General features: G+C 48.5%; 2 protein-coding genes across 3 annotated transcripts in view; one reads left to right on the plus strand and one right to left on the minus strand.

Moving 5' to 3' along the window:
• The window catches only part of Crcp (CGRP receptor component), a 51,790-nt gene extending 43,807 nt beyond the window's left edge, over window positions 1–7,983 (minus strand). For both annotated transcript variants that reach the window (XR_004517691.1, XM_033764906.1), the window contains exon 1: window positions 7,842–7,983. Coding sequence is in view for 1 of the 2 variants with exons in the window: in XM_033764906.1 (XP_033620797.1) it covers window positions 7,842–7,849 (8 nt within the window). In the remaining variant the exon portion in view is untranslated. The remainder of the gene's footprint in view (window positions 1–7,841) is intronic.
• Window positions 7,984–15,769: 7,786 nt separating this feature from the next.
• Asl (argininosuccinate lyase) lies at window positions 15,770–23,863 on the plus strand (the record flags this gene model as incomplete). Its single annotated transcript, XM_010625075.1, has 15 exons — window positions 15,770–15,854; window positions 15,986–16,039; window positions 18,116–18,310; window positions 18,758–18,841; window positions 19,046–19,200; window positions 20,339–20,416; window positions 20,507–20,584; window positions 21,597–21,649; window positions 21,938–22,000; window positions 22,132–22,246; window positions 22,344–22,428; window positions 22,511–22,570; window positions 22,664–22,747; window positions 23,674–23,754; window positions 23,840–23,863. Coding segments are annotated over exons 2-15 (1,167 nt in total), but the record flags the coding sequence as incomplete, so codon positions are not given.
• Window position 23,864: the final 1 nt, after the last annotated feature.

The raw sequence follows: 23,864 nt of genomic DNA on the forward strand, positions 1-23,864 counted from the left end.
AGTCAGTTACAGGAGGAACGTGGGTGCAAAGCTGAAAAGGAGAGGGGTCTGATATACAGTGCAGGCGCCAGAAAGAAGCGGAGAAACAGTGCTGCTCCCTTCTAACCCTGCTCCTCCCCCAGTACCACCCACCTCCCGCCAGTTCCCTGGCCAAGTCAGCACAAACAAATTTGGCTATGCTCCCAACACAGCAGGGGTCAAGAATCCCCTGAGCACACAGGACTTCCAATGTGTTCACCTTCTCGGTCAACTCCGCAGGCAGTTTACGTGTCAAGCAGTGGTCAAGAGCCTGGTCCCCCCGACCTGCTCTAACAGCTGATTAGGCCAAAATGTCACTCAGGTGTGCTCAACACAGGGTGTGGTTTACAGTACATTACAAAGGACATGATCTAGAACATCGCATCTGAAAGTACTTATTGCTTTTAACAGCCTGGAGACAGTATCATATGACAACTAAACACAACTTTGAAATCTGACAGATATAAATTTATATATTACATGTCTGTCACATATACTGTGTGTTTTATTGAGTTTATTATTCAATAGTTAACATCCCAATCTGCCACCCACTCACAAAGTGTGTGCATTTTAGTGGGTTAATTTCTCCTTGAGCTTACCCTCTTAAACTAAAAATGGGGATACATTATGATTTAGAAGTGTGGCCTAAGAATTAAAAGCATCATGCCACAGTGATACATGCACACCCATGTTCAAAGCAGCACAGTCTGTACAGCTCAATCTTGAAAATAGCTCATCAACCGAAGAATGAATAAAGAAGATGTGTTTTTTTATACAATGGAGTACCACTGTGCCATAAAGAAGATAAGCTTGAGACATTTCTAGGTAAATGGATGCACTTTGAGATCATACTCTTAGGTGTAGTAAGTCAGACACACATGTTTAACTAGCACATTGTTTCTCTAGTGTAGACGCTGTAAGGACCAAAATGTATAATAGATATTGGGAAATAGGAAGCAAATGTTCAAATGAGAAGGGGAACAAGGGAATGGGGGAGAAGGGACAAGAAAAAATAGAAAAAATGGAAATAAAGCTTTGTAAATAAGGAGGCAAAGAGGTGTTGAAAGGAGAAGGGAATGGGGAAAAAAAACCCAGCAAGATATAGGTATTCCCTATGATGAATGTGATCATTATGTAAACCTAAAATGTACCAATTTAAAAAAAAAATGATAGCAATGCAGGCATGGTGGTGCACGCCTGTAATCCCAGTACTTGGGAGACTGCGGCATGAGGATCACTGCCAGTTTGAGGCCAACCTGGATCACTTAGTGAGTTCAAGGCCAGCCTGAACTATATAAGGAAACCTCACCTAAAAAAACAAACAAAAAAAAGGGGCCAGGGATTTAGCTCAGTAGTTCTGCTGCCTGACTTCCAAGCGCAAGGACCCGAGTTCAATCCCCGGTACCAAAAAAAAAAAAAAAAAAAAAAAAAAGAAAAAAAAAATCCCGAAAAAAAAAAAAAAAAAAAAAAAAAAAAAAAAAAAGGGACAGCAAAAGTAGCAGGTGCTTTACAGAGGGACAGGCCTAGGCCTTAGGTCATCAGTACGGTGATATCACACTATCATCACGTCAGCACATTAAAAAATCTTAAACCAAACGCTACCAGTAACTCAGCAAGCAGTTACAATTTCACAGTAGGCACAAAGAGAATTATAGCTAAAAAGAACCTAATCCAGCTGGGGATTTAGCTCAGTGGTTCCACTGCCCGCATTACAAATGCAAGGGCCTGAGTCCCAATCCCTGTTAAAAAAAAAAAAAAAGAACCTAATCCAGGAAGGCCAATGTGTGATTACTAGTATGAGACATGCTTTGCTTATAACTGAAAATGACAAACTGACTCCTACGCCCGCTTAATCAGGAACTTCCTCCTGTCTGCTTGGAATTGAATTATAATCCCTCCTGCCTTATTCTCTCAAAGAAGAACCATGCCTGTGAGTTCAGAGCACTGGGATGGCCCTGCCTGCAACAGTCCACCCAGAGCACTAACGTGCATTCTCTTCAGGGCAGATGGGTCCATCCCAGCTGCCACTGTGTCATATTTACTCCCAATCACACCTCACCTGGCGTGCAGCACACTCTGTGCCCTGAGGAAGCTGCCCCACGCACTCCCCTCATTCAAGTCAACACTGTTCACGTGAGAATCCAGAGAATATCGCTTGCCTTTCCCAGAACACAGGAGAAGGGCAATCTTCCTCCATACACATTTTATTCTGTTTTGTTTTACTGTGGTTCTGGGGGTTGGACCAAGGAGGGTCTCACACATGCTAGCAAGCACTCTACCACTGAGCTGTACCCCCAGTCCCACAGAGACATTTTAATGAATTTGTATTTGGGGACCAGGAGAACACTAGATGTTTTAACAGGTACTGCATCAATTCTCAGCCTTTTGGCTAAGATCAAGTGTAAACAGGTACTGCACCTTGCACATTTTGGCCAGCAAAATACGATTTATTCATTGATTTCCTTTCCACAAATACTTTTTCTTGGTTAGCTAACCACAGAGTAAATGCCAATATACATTAGGCCCTCCTTTGTCCAATAAAGGGTCAGTTAGGGACGGGGTGCATCTTAGTGGTAGAACACGTGCTTAGCACACACGATGCCCTGGTTCAATTCCAGCACCAAGGAAAACAAGGTAAATGAGTACAGTATCTATATGATGGCCTAAATGATGGCAAATTCTTAAAGACAGTTTTTATCCTCAAGAAGTGACTATAAGCACCGCTACGTGTGATATCAGACAGACATCAATTTAATCGTTACGACTTTAATAGCACAAAAATGATGACGGGATGCACTAAGATGCATCGCTTAAAGCAACGGGCCCCCAAAAACGTTTCATTGAAACTAGTCATGAGGATATAACCAGATCATTCCAAACCGAGGGTTTAAGCAGCTGGCCTTGATTCTTCAAGTACTAATGACATCTCTCACAGTGCCAATATCAGGGGGAGAGGGACCTAAGAGACTGCTACAGAGTAAAGGAGATTAAAGATGCACAACTAAATGCAATGTGCAATTCCTTACTGGATAACAGATCAGGGAGAAAAACCTCAACTAAAATGACATTATTAGGACAATGGCAGAAATGTGATGACACGCAGACCCTTTTAATAACAGTTCTATCAGCGCTGTTTCCTAGGCGTGACAATGGCATTGTGGGTACACAGGACAATGCCCCTCTTCAGGTATCTGCAATACTGAAATGGTTCAGTAAAGTAAGTGTGCATGTGTATGCAGGTTGGAGAATGCTTATGCCTGTGCAAAAGAGTTAAGACAAGGGCTGGGGATTTAGCTCAGTGGCACCATACCTGCCTCGAAAGCACTAGGTCCTGAGTTCAATCCCTGGTACCAAAGGAAAAAAAAAATATTCCAAGTGAATTTTAAAGACTAGTCAAATAGTAGGCAATTACTTAGTTTCCCTGAGTAATGAATTAGCTGGCTGAATATAACTTGCTTTTTGAAATTTAACCTGTAAAATCTGCTTAACTTGCTGAGTCAATTTAATAGGTGTAAACAACTACTTGGGAAAAACAAATTCTGAATAAACAGTACAAAATGATCTATTGGCAGACTTTTCTTAAAAGCACACACATACACACACACAAAAAAAAAACCATATAAAGTGTCCATTAATTGCCACACAGTTAACTTACGAACATAATGACGAACAGAATTGCTCAATTTCCCCTATGTTCAGCCTATGGTGTCAATTCATGCTCTGAAAAACTAAACTTTGGTGCAGAAATCTACGCAGGCTTTAAAATCAAAGAATAATTTAACCTGCAGTACCCTCTTCAGAGCTGCTGAACAAGTATGCTTTCTCAGGCCTGTTGCTAAACTGCCATGTCTATTTCCCAACTTTGCCAAATCTAAGTATAGCTGGCTGGAAATTTTGAGAAATCCTCATAAGCCAGGTGAGGTGATGCACACTTACAATCCCAGTACTCTGGGAGGGTGAGGCAGTGGGACCAATGCAGGAAGACCCTGTCTCAAAATAGCCCCTCCCCTGAAAAAAGGTCTGAAGACGCAGCTCACATCAAAAGCCTTGGGTTCAAGCCCCAGAGGGGAAAAATCCTGAGAGGACTTCCAAAAAAAAAAAAGATACCAGAGGGCAAATAGTGTCCATTCCCCAGATGAAGGAAGAACATAAAGCTCTGCAGGCACACAGATGATCTCAAGGTGGTAGACAGAAAGCCACACACCAAGTCTCATACACAGAGTACTTAATTCTGTGAGGAGTGTTTTATGTTGGAACAAGGGAAGATAAGTTTACAAATAAGTTGTTTGAGCTGGGCATGGTGGCGCATGCCTGTAATCCCATCACTCAGGAGGCTGAAGCAGGAGGATCGCTGTGAGTTCGAGACCAGCTTGGGCTACAGAGTGAGTTCCAGGGCCGTCTGAACTACATAGTGAGACCCTATCTCAAACAAAATAAAACAAAAACAAAAACCAAATAGGTAGTTCGTTTTCATCATGCTGGGGCTAGAATCCCGGCCCTCACACATTAGACAAGCACTGTGTACTGAGCAACATTCCCAGTCCTGAACAAGATGTCTTTAAATTCTTGTCATTCAGTCAAATTTCTAGTATGTTTCCATGTACTATTGACTCAGTAGGTTTATACTCTCTAACCAAAGGAAAGCAAGCAGTAAAAACCCAAGGAACTTTCCCTCACCTGCTCACATCAAGTCCCCCTGAAGCCACACCCACGTCCAAGGCCAGGCAGGATCTGCAGTCAGGCTCCAGCCCTTGCCATTCAAGGGCCTCTCCACCCCACCCCGAGGTAGACCCCATTTTCTCATCAACAAATCAAAGGCTCCTCGGGAGAAGCATACAGGTTATTATATACAGATTCAATCTATTTCACTTAGGAAAATCTAAAACATCTACACACCCAGCAAATGACTATTAGTTAATTTACATTTACTAAATGAATCCTGTTATAGAACTATATTCGACAAGTATTTGCCGCATACTTTCTGTGTGGCAAATGCAGTACTAAGCACAAGATAAACAAGATGCTGGCTGATGCCTTTGTGGGACTAAATAAGATAACTTAGAATTATCTACAAGGAAAGTAAACCAAGATGCTACAAAAGAAGAGGACTTATTCTGGATTGAGTGAAAAGGGACATTCCATCTAAGAAGGCAGCAGGAAAGAAGGAAAATTATGAGGCACGGGGAACAGCAGTGCAAAGATTCTGAAATAGGAAGGCTTGGAAGGAGTTTGACCTGTAGGTGGAAAATGTGTGCTTTGGAGGAAGGGAGGGTGGTGAAGGCTGGGACAAGGCAGTAAAGCATGGAAAGCCAATGAATTTTACACAAGGGCTAATCTGGTCCCAGTAATGTTTATGTGGTTGCTGCATAGAGAAGAAAATGGAAGAGGGGCAGGAGTAGAAGCCAAAAGACTGTTAAAATAGTTTAATGCAGACTAGAGATGATGGACTACAAAGTCAACAGTGGAAAGAATGGAAAGTAACTGCATTTAAAATATACCCTAGCTAAGGACGTATTCAATGGCATCACACCTGCCTGGCAAGCACAAGGTCCAGAGTTCAATCCCTGGTATCAAAAATAAATAAATACATAAGTAATACCCTAATGCTGGACGACAGTGGCTGATGGCTAGAGATAAGAAAGGACTGGATTTTTGGTCTAAGCAACCTGACAGAGGATAAGACAGAAATATACTGTGGGGAACCATATGCATACAGGTGAGCAAAATGAGCAAGAGTGGAGACAGTAGGTGTGGAGAGACCCAAGACTGAGCTCTCACACACCTGACTTTAAACACCAAGCAAAGGAAGAAGGGACTAGGGGTTTAGCTCAATGGTGCTGCCTCCTGCTTTGCAAGTGCAAGGACCCAGAGATGTGGCAAACACAAGATGTGTGAGGCAGCTGCCCATAAAATATGCCATATTGTTTGGGCCGGGGATTTAGCTCAGAAGTTCCACCGCCTGCCTCCGCCTGCCTCACAAGGACCCGAGTTCGATCCCCCGTACCAAAAAAAAAAAAGTAGAAAATTAATCAGCAGAATTAGAGAAATTAAATTTGTTGGTAAATACATTATTTTGGGCCAGGGATTTAGCTCAGCGGTTCTGCCGCCTCTCTTGCAAGCACAAGAACCCAAGTTCGAACCCCAGTACCAAAAAAAAGCTGAGTCAGGTGCACACCTGTAATCCCAGCACTCGGGAGGCTGAGGCAGGAGGATTGCTGTGAGTTCGAGACCAGCCTGAACTACATAGTGAGTTCCAGGTCAATCTCAACTACATAGTGAGACCCTGTTCCCCCCCCAAAAAAAAGGAAGAAGAGGACACTGAGACATCATCTCTGATATTCATAGAAATCCAGGAGCGTGTCATAAAGCTGAGAGACATTCTACAGTTTCTGTAACAACTGTTAATGAGAAATCAGGAAAGCTGAGGTCAGCAAAGTCAAACTTTGGCTTTGATGAGAGGGAGGGCTTAGATAACCTTCACAGAACCATTTTGTAGACTAGTGAGAAGGAAAGCCCAGCAGAACGGTTAAGCAAATGAGGAGATAAGCTAGACATGGTGGCATACTTAGAAGGCTGAGGCAGGAGAATTATGGAAAGTTTAAGGCCAGCCTGAACTACATATTGAGACCTTGTCTCAAAAAAAAAAACCAGGGGGCCAGAGATTTAGATCAGTGGTCTGGTGCCTGGACGAAAAAGCACAAGGACCCAAGTTCAATCCCCCGTACCAAAAAAAAAAAAAAAAAAAAAAAGTTCCACTACCTGCCTTCAAAGCGCCAGGTCCCGAGTTTGATCCCCATACAAAAAAACAAAAAACAAAAAACCCACACCAAACCAGAGAGACAGACAGACAGACAGAGACAGAGAATGAAGGGATAAACAAAACTTCCAAGATGTTTTGCTCTAATGGGAAGGAGAAACAGCAAAAGACAAAGATGAATGCCACAACAAAGAATTTAAGATAGATAAAGCAAGTTTGTGTGCTGACAAGCAATGTTCTAGGAAAAGGAAAATGAATAATCCTGGCTTAGACCAGAGTAATTCATAAGTGGCCCTTCCTATCTGTGGGATCTTCAATCTCTTGATTCTACCACGTGCTGACAAAAAATATTAGCGGGGAGATGCATCGACACAGACTTGTCACTATTTCCCAAATAATACAATTTAAGAGCTATTTTCGTAGCATTTACACAACATTAGGTACCCCAAGTAATTTAGAGATGATTTAAGTACACGGGAGAACGTGCATAAGTAACATACAAATACTACACCATTTTTTATAAGGGGATTGACTGGCCTCGGATTTTGGTATCCACAGAAGGTCCCAAAATCTGAATACTGAGGGACGTCTACATGAATGTTTCTCAAGTTGCAAGACAACCCCCATGAGTGGGTTGCAGAATTAATTTTATGGGTGGAAAAATTTCCACCTGCACGTCGTACGATGAGCAAGCATGGACAAGACCTTGCGGCGTTAAAATGTAGGCTTTTACTCCCCCTACACACGAATACAACAACCACAGACCCTGTGCTGTTTCTGCGGTCCCAATCTTGCTCTGAACGCTTTCTTCTGCCCAGAAACCCCGCCTCCTCACTCACGGAGCTAACTTCCCCTGCACAGTCCCTAGCACGGATCTACCCCAGAGTCGCCAGATCCCCTCCAGGAACCTCCACGGAGGACGACGCTGGCTTTACAGCTCCCAACTTCCGGGTAGGAAGCCGAGGCGGAACGGTCGTCGTCTCCAAGCGGGCTCCGGGTGCGTGGTCTGAAGTGTCCCCAGCGGTGGCCCTCGGCCCAAAGCCGGGAACTGCCCGAGTTGGCTTACACTTCCATGTTGTCCCTCTTTATCACCGATAAGGAAACCACGCTGCGCCGCCGCCGGTGCCACCTTCCTCGCGGAGACCCCGGGTCGCCGGCTGTGTGCGCCGCGGGGCAGGATGGGAGGGCCGCAGTGCAGGACGGGAGAGCGCCCCGCTGCACGCAGGGAGTTTGGATGACCCGTCCCACTTTGTGTCCTGGTACTTCGTGTCCTTGCCTAGCTCGACTTCAGCCTATTAAGTGTTTGTGAACAGGACTTACGTTGTCGTGGTCTAGGTTTTATCAAAGTATTAACTAAGCTTGCAAAGACATGGTGAGATTAGTGCGCTTATGCGACATTAAGATCCCACCCCTGCATGGGAGCGAGGGCGAGCTGGCTTGTGTGTTGCTATTTCCTGGGTGCTGCTCTGGCGGCAAGTTCAGGGGTCTAGAGAGTCAGTGTGCTGCACACTTAGGTGCACATTTCTAGATGCATGTTATGACTGAGTTTAAAACGTTGTTAAGGGCCGGGGATTTAACTCAGTAGTTCCACCTCCTGCCTCACAAGCACGAGGTCCCAAGTTCAATCCCCGGTACCAAAAAAAAAAAAAAAAAAAAAACCAAAAAAAAAAAAAAAAAAAAAAAAAACCCAAAACAAACAAAAAAACCAAAACACGTTGTTAAAAAGTAAAAAGAAACCACCTTCCTCCTATTCCCATCCCTCCTCCAGCGCTATTTGTCAAAGGACAGACTTCGTCTCTGACCTTGGGCGCTTCAGGAAATTCATGCAACAGGAGGAAAGAGGCAGGTGTAGTGGTGTTCTGGGAAATAGCCTAAATGACCAGCAATGTGAATTTATAAATCCTGTCTCAGCTGCACAGCATGTCGTACAGGACTCATGAGAAATGCAGCATATTGTATTTGATATGCTGGGGAAATGCTCAGAGTAGGATTTTTACATCCATAAAACGATGTGGTGTGACTTAATGAAAAATAATGTATAGGAAAAAATAAGGATATGGAAAATGGAACCACATGATTTACTTTTTAAATTTATTTTGCATACTTGAACCCGCGCCCTTTGCATTGAACAACATCCCCAGATGGTTTTTTTTTTTGGGGGGGGTGACCAGGGTCTTGCTAAATTGCTCAGGCTGGGTTTCCTGCTGCAGCACCCCCAGCACCAGGGGCCCACCTGGTCACCATGTGTCACCAGGCACAGCTGATTTTACATTTTACCAGGCCACTTGGTATCTGAAAATAAAAGGGTTGTGGTGATACAGGTTAAAGGTAGGAAAAAAAAATGTTTCTGAGACAGGGTCTGGCTATGTAGTTAAGGCAGGTCTCCAACTTGTGGCAGTCCTACTGCTTCAGCCCCCTAGTACTAGGATACCAGGTATGCATTACCACATCTGATTAGAAGGTAGAAAATCCTAAGGAAAAATAGAAATGGCATGGAAAAGAACTCAGTAAAAAGTAGTAACAACTCCAAATGTTTTCACTCCTGGTTTGTGTTATCTCTGGCACAGAGCCAATCTTTGGAAGAATATATCTGAAAGTGGATTAGGTCTGACTGATCTTTTCTTGACTATACTGACTACATATTACAGAAGCCAATAACGTGTCAAGGGTCATTTCACTTTCTAGCAGATCAGCTTTTGCCTAAGAAAGCACATTAGTGTCAGCATCAGGATTAAATGGAAGAGTTTTACTGCATGATAATCGGTAGCCTTAGCTGGGCATGGCGTTGCATGCCTGTGATCCCAGCACTACGGAGGCTGAGGCGGGAGGATCCCTGTGAGTCCAAGGCCAGCCTGGGCTACACAGTGAATTCAGCTACATAGCAAGACCCTGTCTGAATGAATAGATGACTGAATGGTAACCTTGTTCAATATCTTATCTCACTTGTTCTCCCAAAATTTTCTATGCATTCAACTACTTGGTTTATGGAGTTTTAGTCATTCTTTAACAGTTTTAAAAACTTTGGTTTGTAGATTCCATGTAGTAAGGGAATCGATATGAGCAGTAATCAAGAGGATCACTGTGAGTTCTAGGCCAGCCTGGGCCACACAATGAGTTCAGTCAGCCTAAACTAAATAGCAAGACTCTGTGTCAAAAACCCAAAGCAATAAAGTCCTAAAACTGATCAGTGGGGATGATTGCACAAACATTGAATTGTGCTCTTTAAGCAGTGAGTTTATCTGAATATGAATTTTTATCACATATATACATGAATTATCAATAAAGCTGTTAAAACTTTTTCTGGTGGTTGTGTCTGGGGAGTTGATTGGAGGAGAAGTAAGGGAGATTTTTAGCTCTTAATTTTACACATTCTGTATTTAAATGTTTTTCAATGAACATGCTACTTTACAAAAAAATGTTTTTCAAAAGAATTTACTATTATCAAGATGGATTATGTAAAGGTGCTAATTTCCAGTGCAGTGATGAATGTCATTATATTGTATAACTTAAATGTACCAATAAAATTAATTTTAAAAAAGAATTGACTATTTGTTTTTGAGACAGACTCTCGCTATGTATTCCTGGCTGGCCTTGAACTCACTACATAGCCCAGGATGGCTGCAAAGGCCACCATGCCAAGCAAAAGAATTGACTTTAAAATCACCAGGGGCTGGGGATTTAGCTCAGTGGTTCTGCTGCCTGCCTCGCAAGTGCAAAGTCCTGAATTTGATCCCCAGTACCAAAAGAAAAAAAAATCACCAAGTAAATCAGATATCACCCTAGGCCCAGCTGATTGGCTTTGCCTGGAGAATCCTGTGTCCCTCCATTGAGGAGAGGGAACCACAAAGTAAGGCTAAAGATGCTCCTTTTATTCACTCAGCAAACATCTGCTGATGGCCCCAGGTATCACTGACAGTAAAAACACGGAGGATGCTCGCCTTCCACCTGATTGACACGTGGTTACTGGACCAGCTCTGCATAACATCAGCTCAGCGCCCCAGCTTCGCAGAGGAGCAATGACTCAGGGGTGTGGAAGCATCGGCTGGCCAGGACAGGAGGCACCCAGGTCGTCTCAGGTGTGACACGGGGAAGAGGAGTCCTACTCAGTGTCATGCCCAGATATCTTTCGGACGGATTAGCGCTTTCATCCTGTCTCCTAGATCAGTGATTGGCTGGGCAAACGCCTGTAGTCCCCACTCTCAAGGAGGCTGAGACAGGAGGATTGTAAATTCCACTCCAGCCTGTGCAATTTAGACAGACCCTGTTTCAAAATAAGTTGCAGGGCTATAGATTTAATTCAGTAGTTCTGCTGCCTGTTTTACTATATAGATATATATATATTGCAGAGAAGGGTGGGGATACAGCTCTTTGATAAATGAAGAACACAGCAATCCACACCTTGGACTCCTTATCAGTTTTTTAAAAAGGTGTTTGGTGCTGATGATCAAACCAGGACCCAGGACTTAGCTGGCTGCACACTCTCCTTGTCAAAGCCGCCTCCTCAGTTGGGGACTGGAAAGGCTATATAGATATATATATATTGCAGAGAAGGGTGGGGATACAGCTCTTTGATAAATGAAGAACACAGCAATCCACACCTTGGACTCCTTATCAGTTTTTTAAAAAGGTGTTTGGTGCTGATGATCAAACCAGGACCCAGGACTTAGCTGGCTGCACACTCTCCTTGTCAAAGCCGCCTCCTCAGTTGGGGACTGGAAAGGCAGATGAGCACCATGCCATTCGGGAAGGATAATATTAGCCAGTTGTTCATTAATTTGACCCTTGGGTAATTAAAATCAGCTGAGCCAGCTCTTGGCACCCCAACCCCCAGGCAGATGTTGCAATTCTGCCACTTCCTGGCTGGACATCTGTCTTATTCTGCTCCTCATCCCGGGACACACACCCTCACCCACAGATCAGGAGGAGATTTTTGTTTTTGGGTTTTTGGGGATTTTTCTTGAGACAGGGCCTCACTTTGTAGTTCAGACTGGCCTTGAACTCGCAGCAATCCTCCTGCCTCTGCCTCCTGAGTGCTGGGATTACAGGTGTGAACCACCATGCCTCTCAAGGAGGGGTTCTTTTGGCTCACAGTTGCAATGCACAGTTGGCTGGCAAGGGTGAAGGGACTGGCAGAGGAGACCTACTCATATCGTGGCGGCCAGGAAACAGTGAGGAATAAACCCTTCTGGGCCACAGCCTAGGGCCCCCTCTTCTGACCAGACCCCACCTCCTAAGAGCAGAGAACTGTAGCCCCCGAGGTTTAATCACCTACCCAAAGCCCCATCTATAAGCATATGAGGCTCTTGGGCGACTAGATATGCACCGGAACAGTGTCTTTAGGCAAGTTACTTCCCTCTCCCAGACTGTTTCCTTATCTATGCAATGGGAATGATTATTAGAGTGGGCCTCAAGGAGCGGTTGTAAGGATTTAAGGTGGTAATCAGTACAGGATGTTAACATGCTGTTAGAACTCAAGAAATACTAGTGGTCGTTTTATTTGTTGCTTCATCCTTGTAGAGGTAATTCCTCCACCGAAGTCCAAATGTCTTCAGCTATTTTTCTCCTTAGGCAGGAGTCAGAGCTTGGGGCTTCTTAGGGTGATGTTCAGAGGATGAGAATGAATTAAGATCTTCTCCTCAGCCTGGTGTAATGGTGTCCACTTGTAATCTCAGCACCCTGGGAGGCTGAGGCAGGAGGATTGTAAGTCCCAGCCCAGCCTGGGCATTTTAGCAATTTAACAAAGCCCTGTCTCAAAATATTTTTTAAAAATGTAAAAGGGCAGGGAATGCAGCTGAGTATGAAGGGTCTGGGTTTAATCCTCATTGTCACCAAAACAAAACAAAATAAAATCCTCTCTTTTTCTTCCTGTCTTCAGTGTCTGGAAGCACAATTGTTCTCGTCAATTGTAGCAACAGTAGGGGCAGGGACTAGACATCATCCTGCAGCTGGACATTTTTATTCACTCACAGCAAACCGTTCACAGTAGGCATCTGTAACTCCTGTATTCAGTTTTTTTTTTTTTTTTCTCAGTCAACAAATGTGCTCAGTGCTTTGGTGTTTGGAATAAATTCAAAAGTAAAACAGATAGGAATCCCTGCTTAGAATCTAATGTTCAGGAACAATCAGAATAGGTGACAAGTACAGCACACTAGAGAGCGACCAGTGCCATGGAGGAACAGAAAGGAAAGAAAGCAGAGGGAGCAGTGGCTGTAAGTTCAAGACCAGCCTGGGCTACATAGTGAGTTCCAGGTCAATCTCAACTACATAGTGAGACCCCATCTCAAAAACAAAACAAAACCATTGTTAACCTAACCTTGCTGACCAGCTACATCCGGGTTGAAATTCAACTGCCTCACCACCATGTTTTGAGTATCAGCATTGTGAACTGTGAAAATGAAATATAACAACCTGAATGAGATCAAGGCTGTAATACCCTATAAAAGAGGGAGTTGTAGCCCAGTACTGAATCGATCTGTGCACTGCTTTATGTGGGATCGGTCTTTATGGACAAATAAATCTTTTTTAATTTTATTTCCATTCTGCTGCCTCTCTGTGTGTCACTTACAGATTTCTTCTGTAACAATAGAATAGTGGTTACCAGTGCCTGGAGGAGAAAGTTATTATTTAAGGGTATAATTTCAGTTCTGCAAGATGAAAATGTTTCACAATACAGAAATATAAAAATATTAACATTACTGATCTGTATACTTAAGATGGTTACAGTAGTAACTTTTTTTTCTGTTTTAGTTCAGGCTGGTCTTGAATTCATTATGTAGCTCAGGCTGGCTTCAAACTCAAAGTAATCCTCCTGCCTCAGCCTCCTGAGTGCTGGGATGACAGGCATGTGCCACCACACCCAGCTTTAATGGTCATTTTTAAATAAAAGAAAATCATTCTGCTGCTTCCAAAGGACACCAGTAATTTATTTTGTAGTTGTTAGATGGCTTATTCTATAGATGTGAATAAAGTGAAAATGGTTAACTTGTTTAGGTGTTCTATCTTTCCTGATTTATTATGTATTTCTTCTGTCAATTACAGAGGGGAAAAAATGTTAAAATCTCCAATTATGATTTTGGAGTTACTTATTTGTCCTTTTCTGTTAATCTTTGCTTTGTGCATTTTTGAAGCTATGTTATTAGGAGCATAGCCATTTAGGATTTAGGATTGTTAGTGAGGAGGATAAATTGAACCCTTTTATCATTATATAATGACCCCCTATATATTTCTTGCCTTAAAGTTTACTTTGCTATGAAGATAGGCGCTTTAGAGCTTATAATTAGCATTTTTATGATACGTATTTTTACATCTTTTAGTTTTCCAAAAACTTTTTATTGTGGTACATATACATATTATTTACTGTCTTAATATTTTTTCAGTACTCAGGATGGAACCCAGGGCCTTCACACTGAAGTCACATCCCCAACCCTTTTTTTAACTTTTCATTTGCAGACAGGGTCTCACTAAGTCATTAGATTGTCCTGGCTGGATCTTAAAGTTGCAATCCTTCTGTCTCAGCCTCTTCAAGGGCTAAAATACAGGCACATGCCCCCATGCCTGGCCTGTGGCGGTCCAGCCATCACAACACGAACATGTCTGAGTTGGGGAGTGAGGATTGAGAAAGGAAAGAACACTTAAGCCTGAGTGGAGATGTAGAGAAGTCTGCTTTATTTCGCAGAAATAGCTCTTTTTATAGGCTCGAATCAACAGGAAGCTTTTAAGGGTATATAACAACAAAAATATCAAGTAATTGTTTTTTAAAGACCGGATTTTTTGATTTTTATTGATAATATCAGGTCTTTGGTTAACGAGCTTTTTGTTATGTTAAGGTGAGTTTTTGATTTTTATAGATAATATCAGATCTTCGACTAACGAGTTTTCTGTTATGTCAGGGTCAAAGAGTTAAAATAAGTTTAATAAATAGTTTTTTTGAAGAGTAGTAAATGTTGATGTTTTAATTATATAGGAAGAAGTTATTTTTCAAATGTCAAACTCCAGTGGGCCATGACTGGGCCCCGACACTGGCCTCTTAAGATTTTGTTTTGTTTTGGTTTTTGTTGTTGTTTATTTGTTTTTTTGAGGCAGAGTCTTGTTATGTGGTTCATCCTGGCCTGGAACTTGCAGTGAACATGTGATTCCCATGCCTCAGCCTCAGCCTCAGCCTCCCAGGTTTTGATATTACAAGTGTGTGCCATCATACCTAGTTTATTTTAGCTTGATTTGTTTTGTTTTGTTAAGAAAGGGTCTTGCTGTGTAGTTCAGGCTGGTCTTTGACTACGTAGCCCAAGCTGGACTCCAAATCAAGCTGTCCTCCTGCCTCACGCCAGCTCACTCGCACCCTTTGGCAGCATCTGTACCCTTTGGCAGCGTCCATTTCTCCATGGGTGAGCAGAACTGTTGTGAAGATGGTGAACCAGAGCCTGGGTCCGACGAGTTACCAGCCGAGTTCCCTACAGTCAGACACCGCCCGCCCGCCTCGCCTCGCGCCCTTCCTGCCACGACCCATTTGCTGAAGCCTTTGTCCGTCTGCGCCTCCAGACACTCTGGCCGAGCTCATGGCCCCTTGGCCTCCCGGACAGGGACGCCAGGCTCAGGCACCGGCTTTGGCGCATTTCTTTTGGTACTGACGATCGAACTCTGGATCTTGCGCTTGCGAGGCAGGGGGCGGGGAACCCCCGGCCCCACACTTTCTTTTTGTTTCAAGTGTATCTGGCGCCCAGGAGGGGCCTGGCACGTCTTTGGTGAATGACTGAGTGAGCCACAAGCCATTTCACCTTCTGGATCTGGCGATCCCGTCTGGCCTGAGCCTGTGGTCACGGTCTAGAGCCCTGACCGGGATCCCCGCGCCAGGGCTTACAGCGACTCCAGCGCGGTCCAGCTCTGGGCAGGATCTGCCTGCCTAAAGCCCCGCCCACACCCCGGGTTGGATGGCGGGGGCAACGCCCATCTGGCTGGATCGCCTTGGATTGGTGCGGCGGCCTCCGGGAGGCGGGTCAGGGCTGGGTGAGGGGCAGCTGACTCCTGGTGGGACAGACAAGCCCAGCGAGCCGGCTGCGTGGACACAAGTGGTGGGAACAACCTGGTGAGTGTGCGGCAGCGGGACCGGTGGGAGCGGGGGATGCCGGGGATGGTGTCGAGCTCCGGGCACTGCACAAGCCCGCGTCCCCACGGAATGCGATCGGCCGAAGTCGTCAGTCCGGTCTTGTCTTCCAGGCCTGAAAACTGAGGCTCCCTGACTACCAGGAACCACCCAATATGGCATCAGAAGTGAGTGTGGTCCCCGAGCCTGCGAGTAGGGTTGGCTGTGGTCACAGCCCCAAGCTGTGACCGGCGCGCGGGTCGGGTGGGTGGCCCCAGTTTCCCCAGATGGCCTTGTGACACCACCACCCCCTCGTGCCGGAAGTTTGGCGGCGCCCACCTGGCGAGGTGCAGCCTGGGGCCAGGATGGGAAGAGCCTGAGGGAGGGCCCAGGGCCTCCTGTGCCTGGGCTGTGGATACTAAAGGTCGCCAGCACGTGGGGACAATAACAGCCTCCACCTCCTGCTCTAAGGTCTGGGGTAGAAGGGGCTATTTGTTGCTTGTCTGACACACACCTGTCATCGCAGGAGGCTGGGAGGCTGAGGCAGGATTGCAAGTTGCAGCCCAGGCTGGACAACTTAGCAACTTAGTGAGATTCTGTTTCAAATTTTAAACAAGGCTGGGGAGGTGGCTTAGTGCAGAGGTCCTGACTTCAATCCCCAGTACTGCAAAGAATAAAATAAAATTACATAGAATAAAATGAAAGGGTGACCAATTCGGCTAAGGCTCAAGAAGTGAACCTGAGCCTGGGAGGCGGAGGTCTGTGTCCCAGCCCTTCTGTCCTCCTCAACCCGGGAGACACTTTCTCCCTTCTGCCCATGTGAAGAAAGCAGGTGTGGAGGCCTTGGGGTCCAGGAGCAGGGGACCTGGACTTGGAGCCCCACAGCCCTGGTTTCCAACCCAGAGTCGCCTGAACTCCCTGAATACCTTTCCTCCTGAGAAAAGCAGGGCCACTGCGCCCACCTGGAGAGAGAGTCCAACTCCCCAGGACCCAGCCCAGGAAGTGCTGCCAGAGTGATGCCACCGCCAGCCCTCTTGGCAGGATGGAGTTCCCTGCCTGGTGTGGCATCCACACCGGGCTGGGCTTCCCACCCTCCTCAGCCCCATGGGTGGCACTGGCCTTTGCCCTCCCAGGACCACTTTACCAGGCAGCCCTGGGCAGGGTTTAGTCCAGAAGCACAGGGTCTGCAGTCCAGGCTGCTGACCTGAGCTTGCCTAGGCCCTCCCGTGGGTGGGTGCTAATTGCTTTGGCACAGCCTGCCTGTCAGGGAGTTGTTATTACTAACATAGCAGCTGCTATGAGGGATTCCAGGCTCCTGGTTTTGACTTCCTGGCCTGGACCCTCTGGCCCCAGGCTCCATATGGTGCTTTATTTTCCTGATAAAAGGGCCTTACCCTTTTTTAAATTTTGAGACAGGGTTTCACTAAGTCTCTAAATTACTTCATCCCTAGCCCTTTTCAGTTTTTGTTTTGAGATAACATCTTGCTCAATTGCCTAGCCTGGGTTCGAACTTGCAGTCCTCTTGTCTCAGCTTTCCGGCACGCTGGGATGACAGGCGTGCGCCACCAGCGCCAGGCCCTGTGGAGCTTTGCTGGAGATCAGGTCATGGTGGGGTAGCTGGGGGTGGGGCACAAGAGGCTGAGGGGGCAGAGGCTGCCGTGGGTCAGAGTCCTTTGGCAGTGGGGCTGTTGGGCATGAAGTCAGCTTGTACACAGCGGGTGGAGGTGCCTGCAGTGTCAGCAGGTGTATGTGGATTGTCCTTGTTATTGGCACAGTGCAGCTGGATTAAAACTGAGCTTTTGAGGTGACTTCTCTGCTTGGTTAAAGAGAAGAAAGGCCCAAGAACTTCTGTTGTGGTCCCAGGGATGCCACAGTCCCTCTACAGTCACACTGGGTGGTGGCAGAAACCTGACTTCCTGCACAGCCATGGCCCCTGCCCCTGGGAGCTCCACTTCCATATCTGTCTAGGGAGAATACTCCTGTTCATATCTCTTCTGGGGACTTTTTCTCCTTGCAGTCCCAGAGATTGGACCCAGAGCCTTCGCCCTGAGCTACATCCCCAACCCATTTTATTTTTTATCTTAAGACAGGACCTTGCTAAGTTGCCAATTTAGGTTCCAACTTGCAATCCTCCTGCCTCAGCCTCCTGGAACACTGGGATTACAGACCCATGCTTCCTTGCTTGGCCCTCAGTGCCCTTTTTGAAAGGCTCTTTCTTGGTGGGAAGGAAGATGATTAATTCATTGCCCTGCTCTCCTGACCAGAGCGGGAAGCTGTGGGGTGGCCGGTTTGTGGGCGCAGTGGACCCCATCATGGAGAGATTCAATGCCTCCATCACCTATGACCGGCAACTGTGGGAGGTGGACGTGCAGGGGAGCAAGGCCTACAGCCGGGGCCTGGAGAAGGCGGGACTCCTCACCAGGGCTGAGATGGATCAGATCCTGCAAGGCCTGGACCAGGTACTCACCCTTTCCCTCCCTCCCTTTCCCTCTCTCCCTCTCTCTCTCTCTCTCTTTCTCTCTCTTTCTTCTTTCTCTTTTATTGTACTAAGGATCAAACCCAGGAATGCTCTCCCACTGACTGACATCTAGGCCCTTTTTAATTTATTTTGAGAATCTCTTTCTCTAAATTGCCCTGGTGGGACGTGTACTTGAGCTCCTCCTGCCTAGCCTCAGCCAGGACTACAGACATTTGCCACCATCCTGCCACTGTCTTCATCTTTTAAGGGCTCCCATAATCTCCTGGGTCATGGGAATGGGCAGGGCCTGAGATGCTCCCATGGGATAGGAGGGCACACTAGGACTCAGTTTCCCCATGAGGACAGTCAGCCATCCGGGACAGGAAACCAGGCTGGGGTCCTCTCGGCAGCCAGTGTCTCCACCTGATCCAGGCTGTTCCCACTCCAGGTGGCGGAGGAGTGGGCCAGGGGTGCCTTCAAGCTGCACCCCAGCGACGAGGACATCCACACGGCCAATGAGCGGCGTCTGAAGGTGTGGTGTCCACGTCCCCTCTGCCTACCTGGTCTTTCCCCCGTCTTGTCCCAGCTGCTTGCTGTCATTCTGTTCCCTTCATCTTTGGGACAGTGTAGGACCGGGGGACCCGGCAGAGTCGGGGACAGGCTGGTGCAGAGCCAGGCCGGGATCACCCCTAGTGCGGTGACAGGTGGCCCTGACCCCGTGCTTCCACCACCCCAGGAGCTCATCGGAGATGTGGCGGGAAAGCTTCATACGGGACGCAGCCGGAACGACCAGGTGGTGACCGACCTTAGGCTGTGGATGCGACAGAGCTGCACCACACTCGCTGGCCTCCTGTGGGAGCTCATCCGGGCCATGGTGGACCGGGCAGAGGCGTAAGAGAGGTCACGGGGGCGGTGGCGGGAACCGCCTGTCCCCGGGCAGCCAGCCCTAGGTGGTGAGGCGGACAGAGCCTGGAGCCCTGGGCCCCCTTCTGCCTAGTGTCCCCAGTCCTGGGCTTCCACACCTCAGTGTCTTCCAGGCTCTGCACCTGCAGACCTGGCCCAGGAGCTGCCTATTCTCCCTCCATGTGTTGCCCGGGATGGCGCTGACCCTGCTCTTTCCCAGGGCCCTGTGACCCCCTATGCTGGGGCACAAGAGGGCATAAGGACAGTCACCCTGGGGTGATGAAAGTCTTCTACAACTGACCCAGAGGATAGTTGTAAACTGAAGTGTACACTTTAAATAGATGAATTAAATGTTTTGCGTTAAACACAATCACTATCCAATAGTTCCTCTGCCATGGCCCTGCCAGTCATTCATTCACTCACGGGGACTAGGCATTGAACTGGGGCCTTCACACTCTTTGAGCTACATCCCCAGACCTCACCCAACTTTTTTAAAATTTCGAGACAGGGTCTTGCTAAGTTGTCCAGGCTGGCCTCTCACTTGTAATCCTCCTGCCTCAGCCTCCCAAGTACTGGGACTTCAGTGTATGTCACCACACCTGGATTTCCTTCAATCTTGTATTAGTCACTTTATTATTGCTAGGAAGATACCCTGAAAGCTAAAGGAGGGAGAGGTTAATTTTCTCACAGTTTCAGTGGGTTCAGTCCATGGTTAGTTGGCTCCAAAGCAAGAACAGCATGGAGGAGGGTCTGGGTGAAGACAGATACTCAACCCATGGTAACCTGGAAGCAGAGAAGGGAGGAGCCAGGGACAAGAATTCACCCTCCCAGGCCACCGCCTAGTGACCACCTTCAGCCAGGCCTCCACTCAGAACTCATCCAAAGATGAATCCACTGATGAGTAGGGCACCTGGTGATCCAGCCACCTCCCCAACACAGGAGACTGGGGGGCACTTTCGATCTAAACCATCACAGACCTATCTGTGCCCAGGAGACTGTTTGGTCCCTCATGTGGGCAGGGGTTTGCAGGCCACCTTGCTCTCTCTGGAGGCCCCAGGTCCTGGTGTTCTAGGCAGGTCCTGCCTGGCCCCAGCCCTCAGGACTCCCACTCCTCCCGTCCCTGTAGGGAACGTGATGTCCTCTTCCCAGGGTACACGCACCTGCAGAGGGCCCAGCCTATCCGCTGGAGCCACTGGATCCTGAGGTGAGCTGGGGCCGTGCGGCACACTGTGCGGGGACTGTGAGGACTGTGGGGGACCAGCTGCCCTGACCCTGCAGCCCTGGCTTCCCACAGCCATGCAGTGGCGCTGACCCGGGACTCAGAGAGGCTGCTGGAGGTGCAGAACCGGATCAACGTCCTGCCTCTGGGGAGGTGAGTGAGGCTGCAGGGCCCAGGGCAGCGGGGAGAGGTGCTATAGAGTCAGCATGGTCCTTTGGGAGTGGCACGAGAAGCCAGGGACAGAGGGGACAGGCAGCAGGGTGATAGGAGGCATGATCATAAAGTATGGTGAATGCAGAAGTCTTAAAAAGTGTATTGCAGTAAAAGACACTGCCATGAATCCTCCTCAGAATCTTGCCCCTGCTTTAGAGGCACTCACGGCATCGTCCTTGATACTCTCTGAAGCAGCTCTGGCGGTCCTCCTCTTTCCTGAGGATCTTTAGTCGCTCTGTTGCAGCTGCCTCAGTGTGCTGAACAGATTTACAACATTTCCCTTTCATGGTGATTTTGACTTTGGGGAGGACCCAGAAGTCACACAGTGGCAGGTCCGGCGAATGAGGAGGAGGAGGAGGACACACTCAGGTCTTTACAAGCCTGCCTCTCCGTTGGATGGTGCTCAGCAACAGTATTCACTGTATTTTTGATCACACAGGGTAAAGACACTCAAAAAAGAGCACTTCCAGGGCTGCTTCAGAAAGTGACAAGAGTGATCAAAGTGAGGAGAGGGTTTTGAGAGGGACTCATGGCAATATTAACTCTTTTTTTGGTACTGGGAATCAAACTCAGGTCTTGTGAGGCAGGCAGTGGAACCACTGAGCTAAATGCCTGGCCCATAACTTTTACTATAATAATGTTTATGTAAACCTCACTGTATATTTCAACAGTACCTTGTGAGCCAGGAGGGGGACTCTGGCCCTCCAGCTGTCTCTCAGATGTGTCCAAGCAGGGACAGGGCTCTCTCAGAGCCAGCTGCCTACGACTTGCCATTCCCGTGCACCGGGACAAGTGTTCTGGTATTCAAGGTGGCCAGGCCAGGGAGAGGCCGAGCCCCAGGCTGAGCCAGGGGCCACCAAGCCCTGTGTGTGTGTGTGTGTGTGTGTGTGTGTGTGTGTGTGTGTGTGGTGTCTGCCAGGAGCCCTGACCCCTCTGACCCCTGTCCCTGCAGTGGGGCCATTGCGGGCAACCCTTTGGGTGTGGACCGGGAGCTGCTCCGAGCAGGTGAGACGCTCCGCCTCCTCCCCACTGTCCCCCACACCTGCCATCAGGGCCAGAGAGCAAGCTCTGCCCTTCTCCTACCTGAACTGCTAAGGTCTGGGCCACTTTTGTGTGCAGGGAGCCCACATGGGGGGAGCTCAGGGGTCCGGCCCTATCCTGGGACCTGCACTGGGGCCCTGTCCCCACCCCCATGGTCCTTCCTGGGGATGTCAAGGTAGTTAGTGGTGGCTGCTTTGGAGTTGCGGAGTCTGCTCTTCATCCCCCCACCCAGCCCCGTGTCCTGTCCCCCAGAACTGAACTTCAGGGCCATCACACTCAACAGCATGGATGCCACCAGTGAGCGAGACTTTGTGGGTGAGTCACGGGTACTGCCCCACTCCTGTCTGGCCCTCACTTCTCCCCAGTCTCCGCCCTGGAGCTTCTCCAGGCTGGGCGAGGACTGAGAAGCCTGGTGGCCGACCGCTGCTGTCCCCTCCCCTGCCCAGTGGAGTTCCTGTTCTGGGCGTCCCTGTGCGTGACACACCTCAGCAGGATGGCTGAGGACCTCATCCTCTACGGCACCAAGGAGTTTGGCTTTGTGCAGCTCTCAGATGCCTACAGGTGAGGCCCTGCCTGTCTGTCGCCATCTCCACCCCGCCACCATGGCTCCCTTTGTCCCCGACTTCTTGCCACTTCAGTCCGGCCTCTGTGTCCCCAGCACCGGAAGCAGCCTGATGCCCCAGAAGAAGAACCCGGACAGCCTGGAGCTGATCCGCAGCAAGGCGGGCCGTGTGTTTGGGCGGGTGAGTGGCAGGGAGGCGGCCAGGCCAGTGCGGTAGGCTCTGTCCTAGGCCTGCACTGCACCTGAGCCACCTCTCCCTGTAGTGCGCTGGGCTCCTGATGACCCTCAAGGGACTTCCGAGCACCTACAATAAGGACCTGCAGGTTCGGGGCTGGGGGGCATCTCCCTGTCTCATGCACCCCACTGTCCCTCGCCGTGGGCTGGGGTCGAGGCCTCACCCCTGCGTGTGCCCACAGGAGGACAAGGAAGCCGTGTTTGAAGTGTGCGACACCATGAGCGCTGTTCTGCAGGTGGCCACAGGTGCCATCTCTACACTGCAGGTAAGACCCCCTTCCGTAGGCCTGCAGGGATGCAACAGGGGTCCCCAAAAGAGCCACTGGGGCTGGGGGACCTACTCCTGCTCCCCAGGAGCCAGGAGGGGACAGTGGATTAGGCTCAAAGGACCCAGGTCCCGTCCACTGGCCAGAGCACATCCTTCTGTTCTCTCCTTCCTGTTCTTTCATTTCGGTCCTTCTTTATCTTTTTCCTTCCTTCCTTTCCCTGATCGTCTTCCTCCTTCTCCTTTCTCTCTCTTCTGAGTATTGAACAAAGGGCCTTTACACTGAGCTATACCACCAACCCTTTTCTTATTTTTTATTTTACATCACTAAGTTGGCCAGGCTGGACTCAAACTTGTGATCCTCCTGCCTCAGCCTCCCAGAGTGCTGAGACCACCACACCCAGCCACGTTTTTAAACAATCATTTCTGGTGGGCTATTCCAGTAGACAGCAGTTAGAAATGTGCCACAAGACCCTGCACGCTCACGCCCAGCTTCAGTAGTAATCATTCATCCCTGCTCCAGCGCCCCTGTAACACTGCAGCCGGTTCCGGCCTCTCCATTTCATCCCGAAGCAGTCCGGGGTGTCTCCACAGCACGGGTTCTCAAGGCGTGGTCCCCAGGCCGACAGCGCCAGCCTTCCCTGAGAATCTGCTAGAAGTCAGTTCCAGACCGAGTCAGGCTCTGTGCAGCCGGGCCTAGTGTTCTTTTTGTTTTTGAGACAGGCTCTCACTGTGCAGTCCAGGCTGGCCTCAAAGTCATGGTGATCCTCCCGCCTCAGCCTCCAGATTACTGGGCTATCACACTTGGCCCAAGCAGAGAGAGACAGGCGCTTCCCCGGGGGCGGAGACTTCCTGGCGGGGCGGGGAGCAGGGCCTGGCACCCACAGGCCCGGGGCGTCTGAACTCACGGTGGCCGCTGATCCCCAGATTCACCGTGAGAACATGGCGCGGGCGCTGAGCCCTGACATGCTGGCCACGGACCTCGCCTACTACTTGGTCCGCAAAGGGGTGAGTGGCCGGCGGTGCGGGGTGCAGGGATGGAAGGGCGGTCGGCAAGGACAGAACGAGGACGCGGGGCCCCCCGCCCCCCCAGATGCCGTTCCGCCAGGCACACGAGG

This window comes from Fukomys damarensis, unplaced genomic scaffold (genome assembly GCF_012274545.1).
Source record: "Fukomys damarensis isolate Sample0158 unplaced genomic scaffold, DMR_v1.0_HiC HiC_scaffold_17, whole genome shotgun sequence".
Lineage (NCBI taxonomy): Eukaryota > Metazoa > Chordata > Mammalia > Rodentia > Bathyergidae > Fukomys > Fukomys damarensis.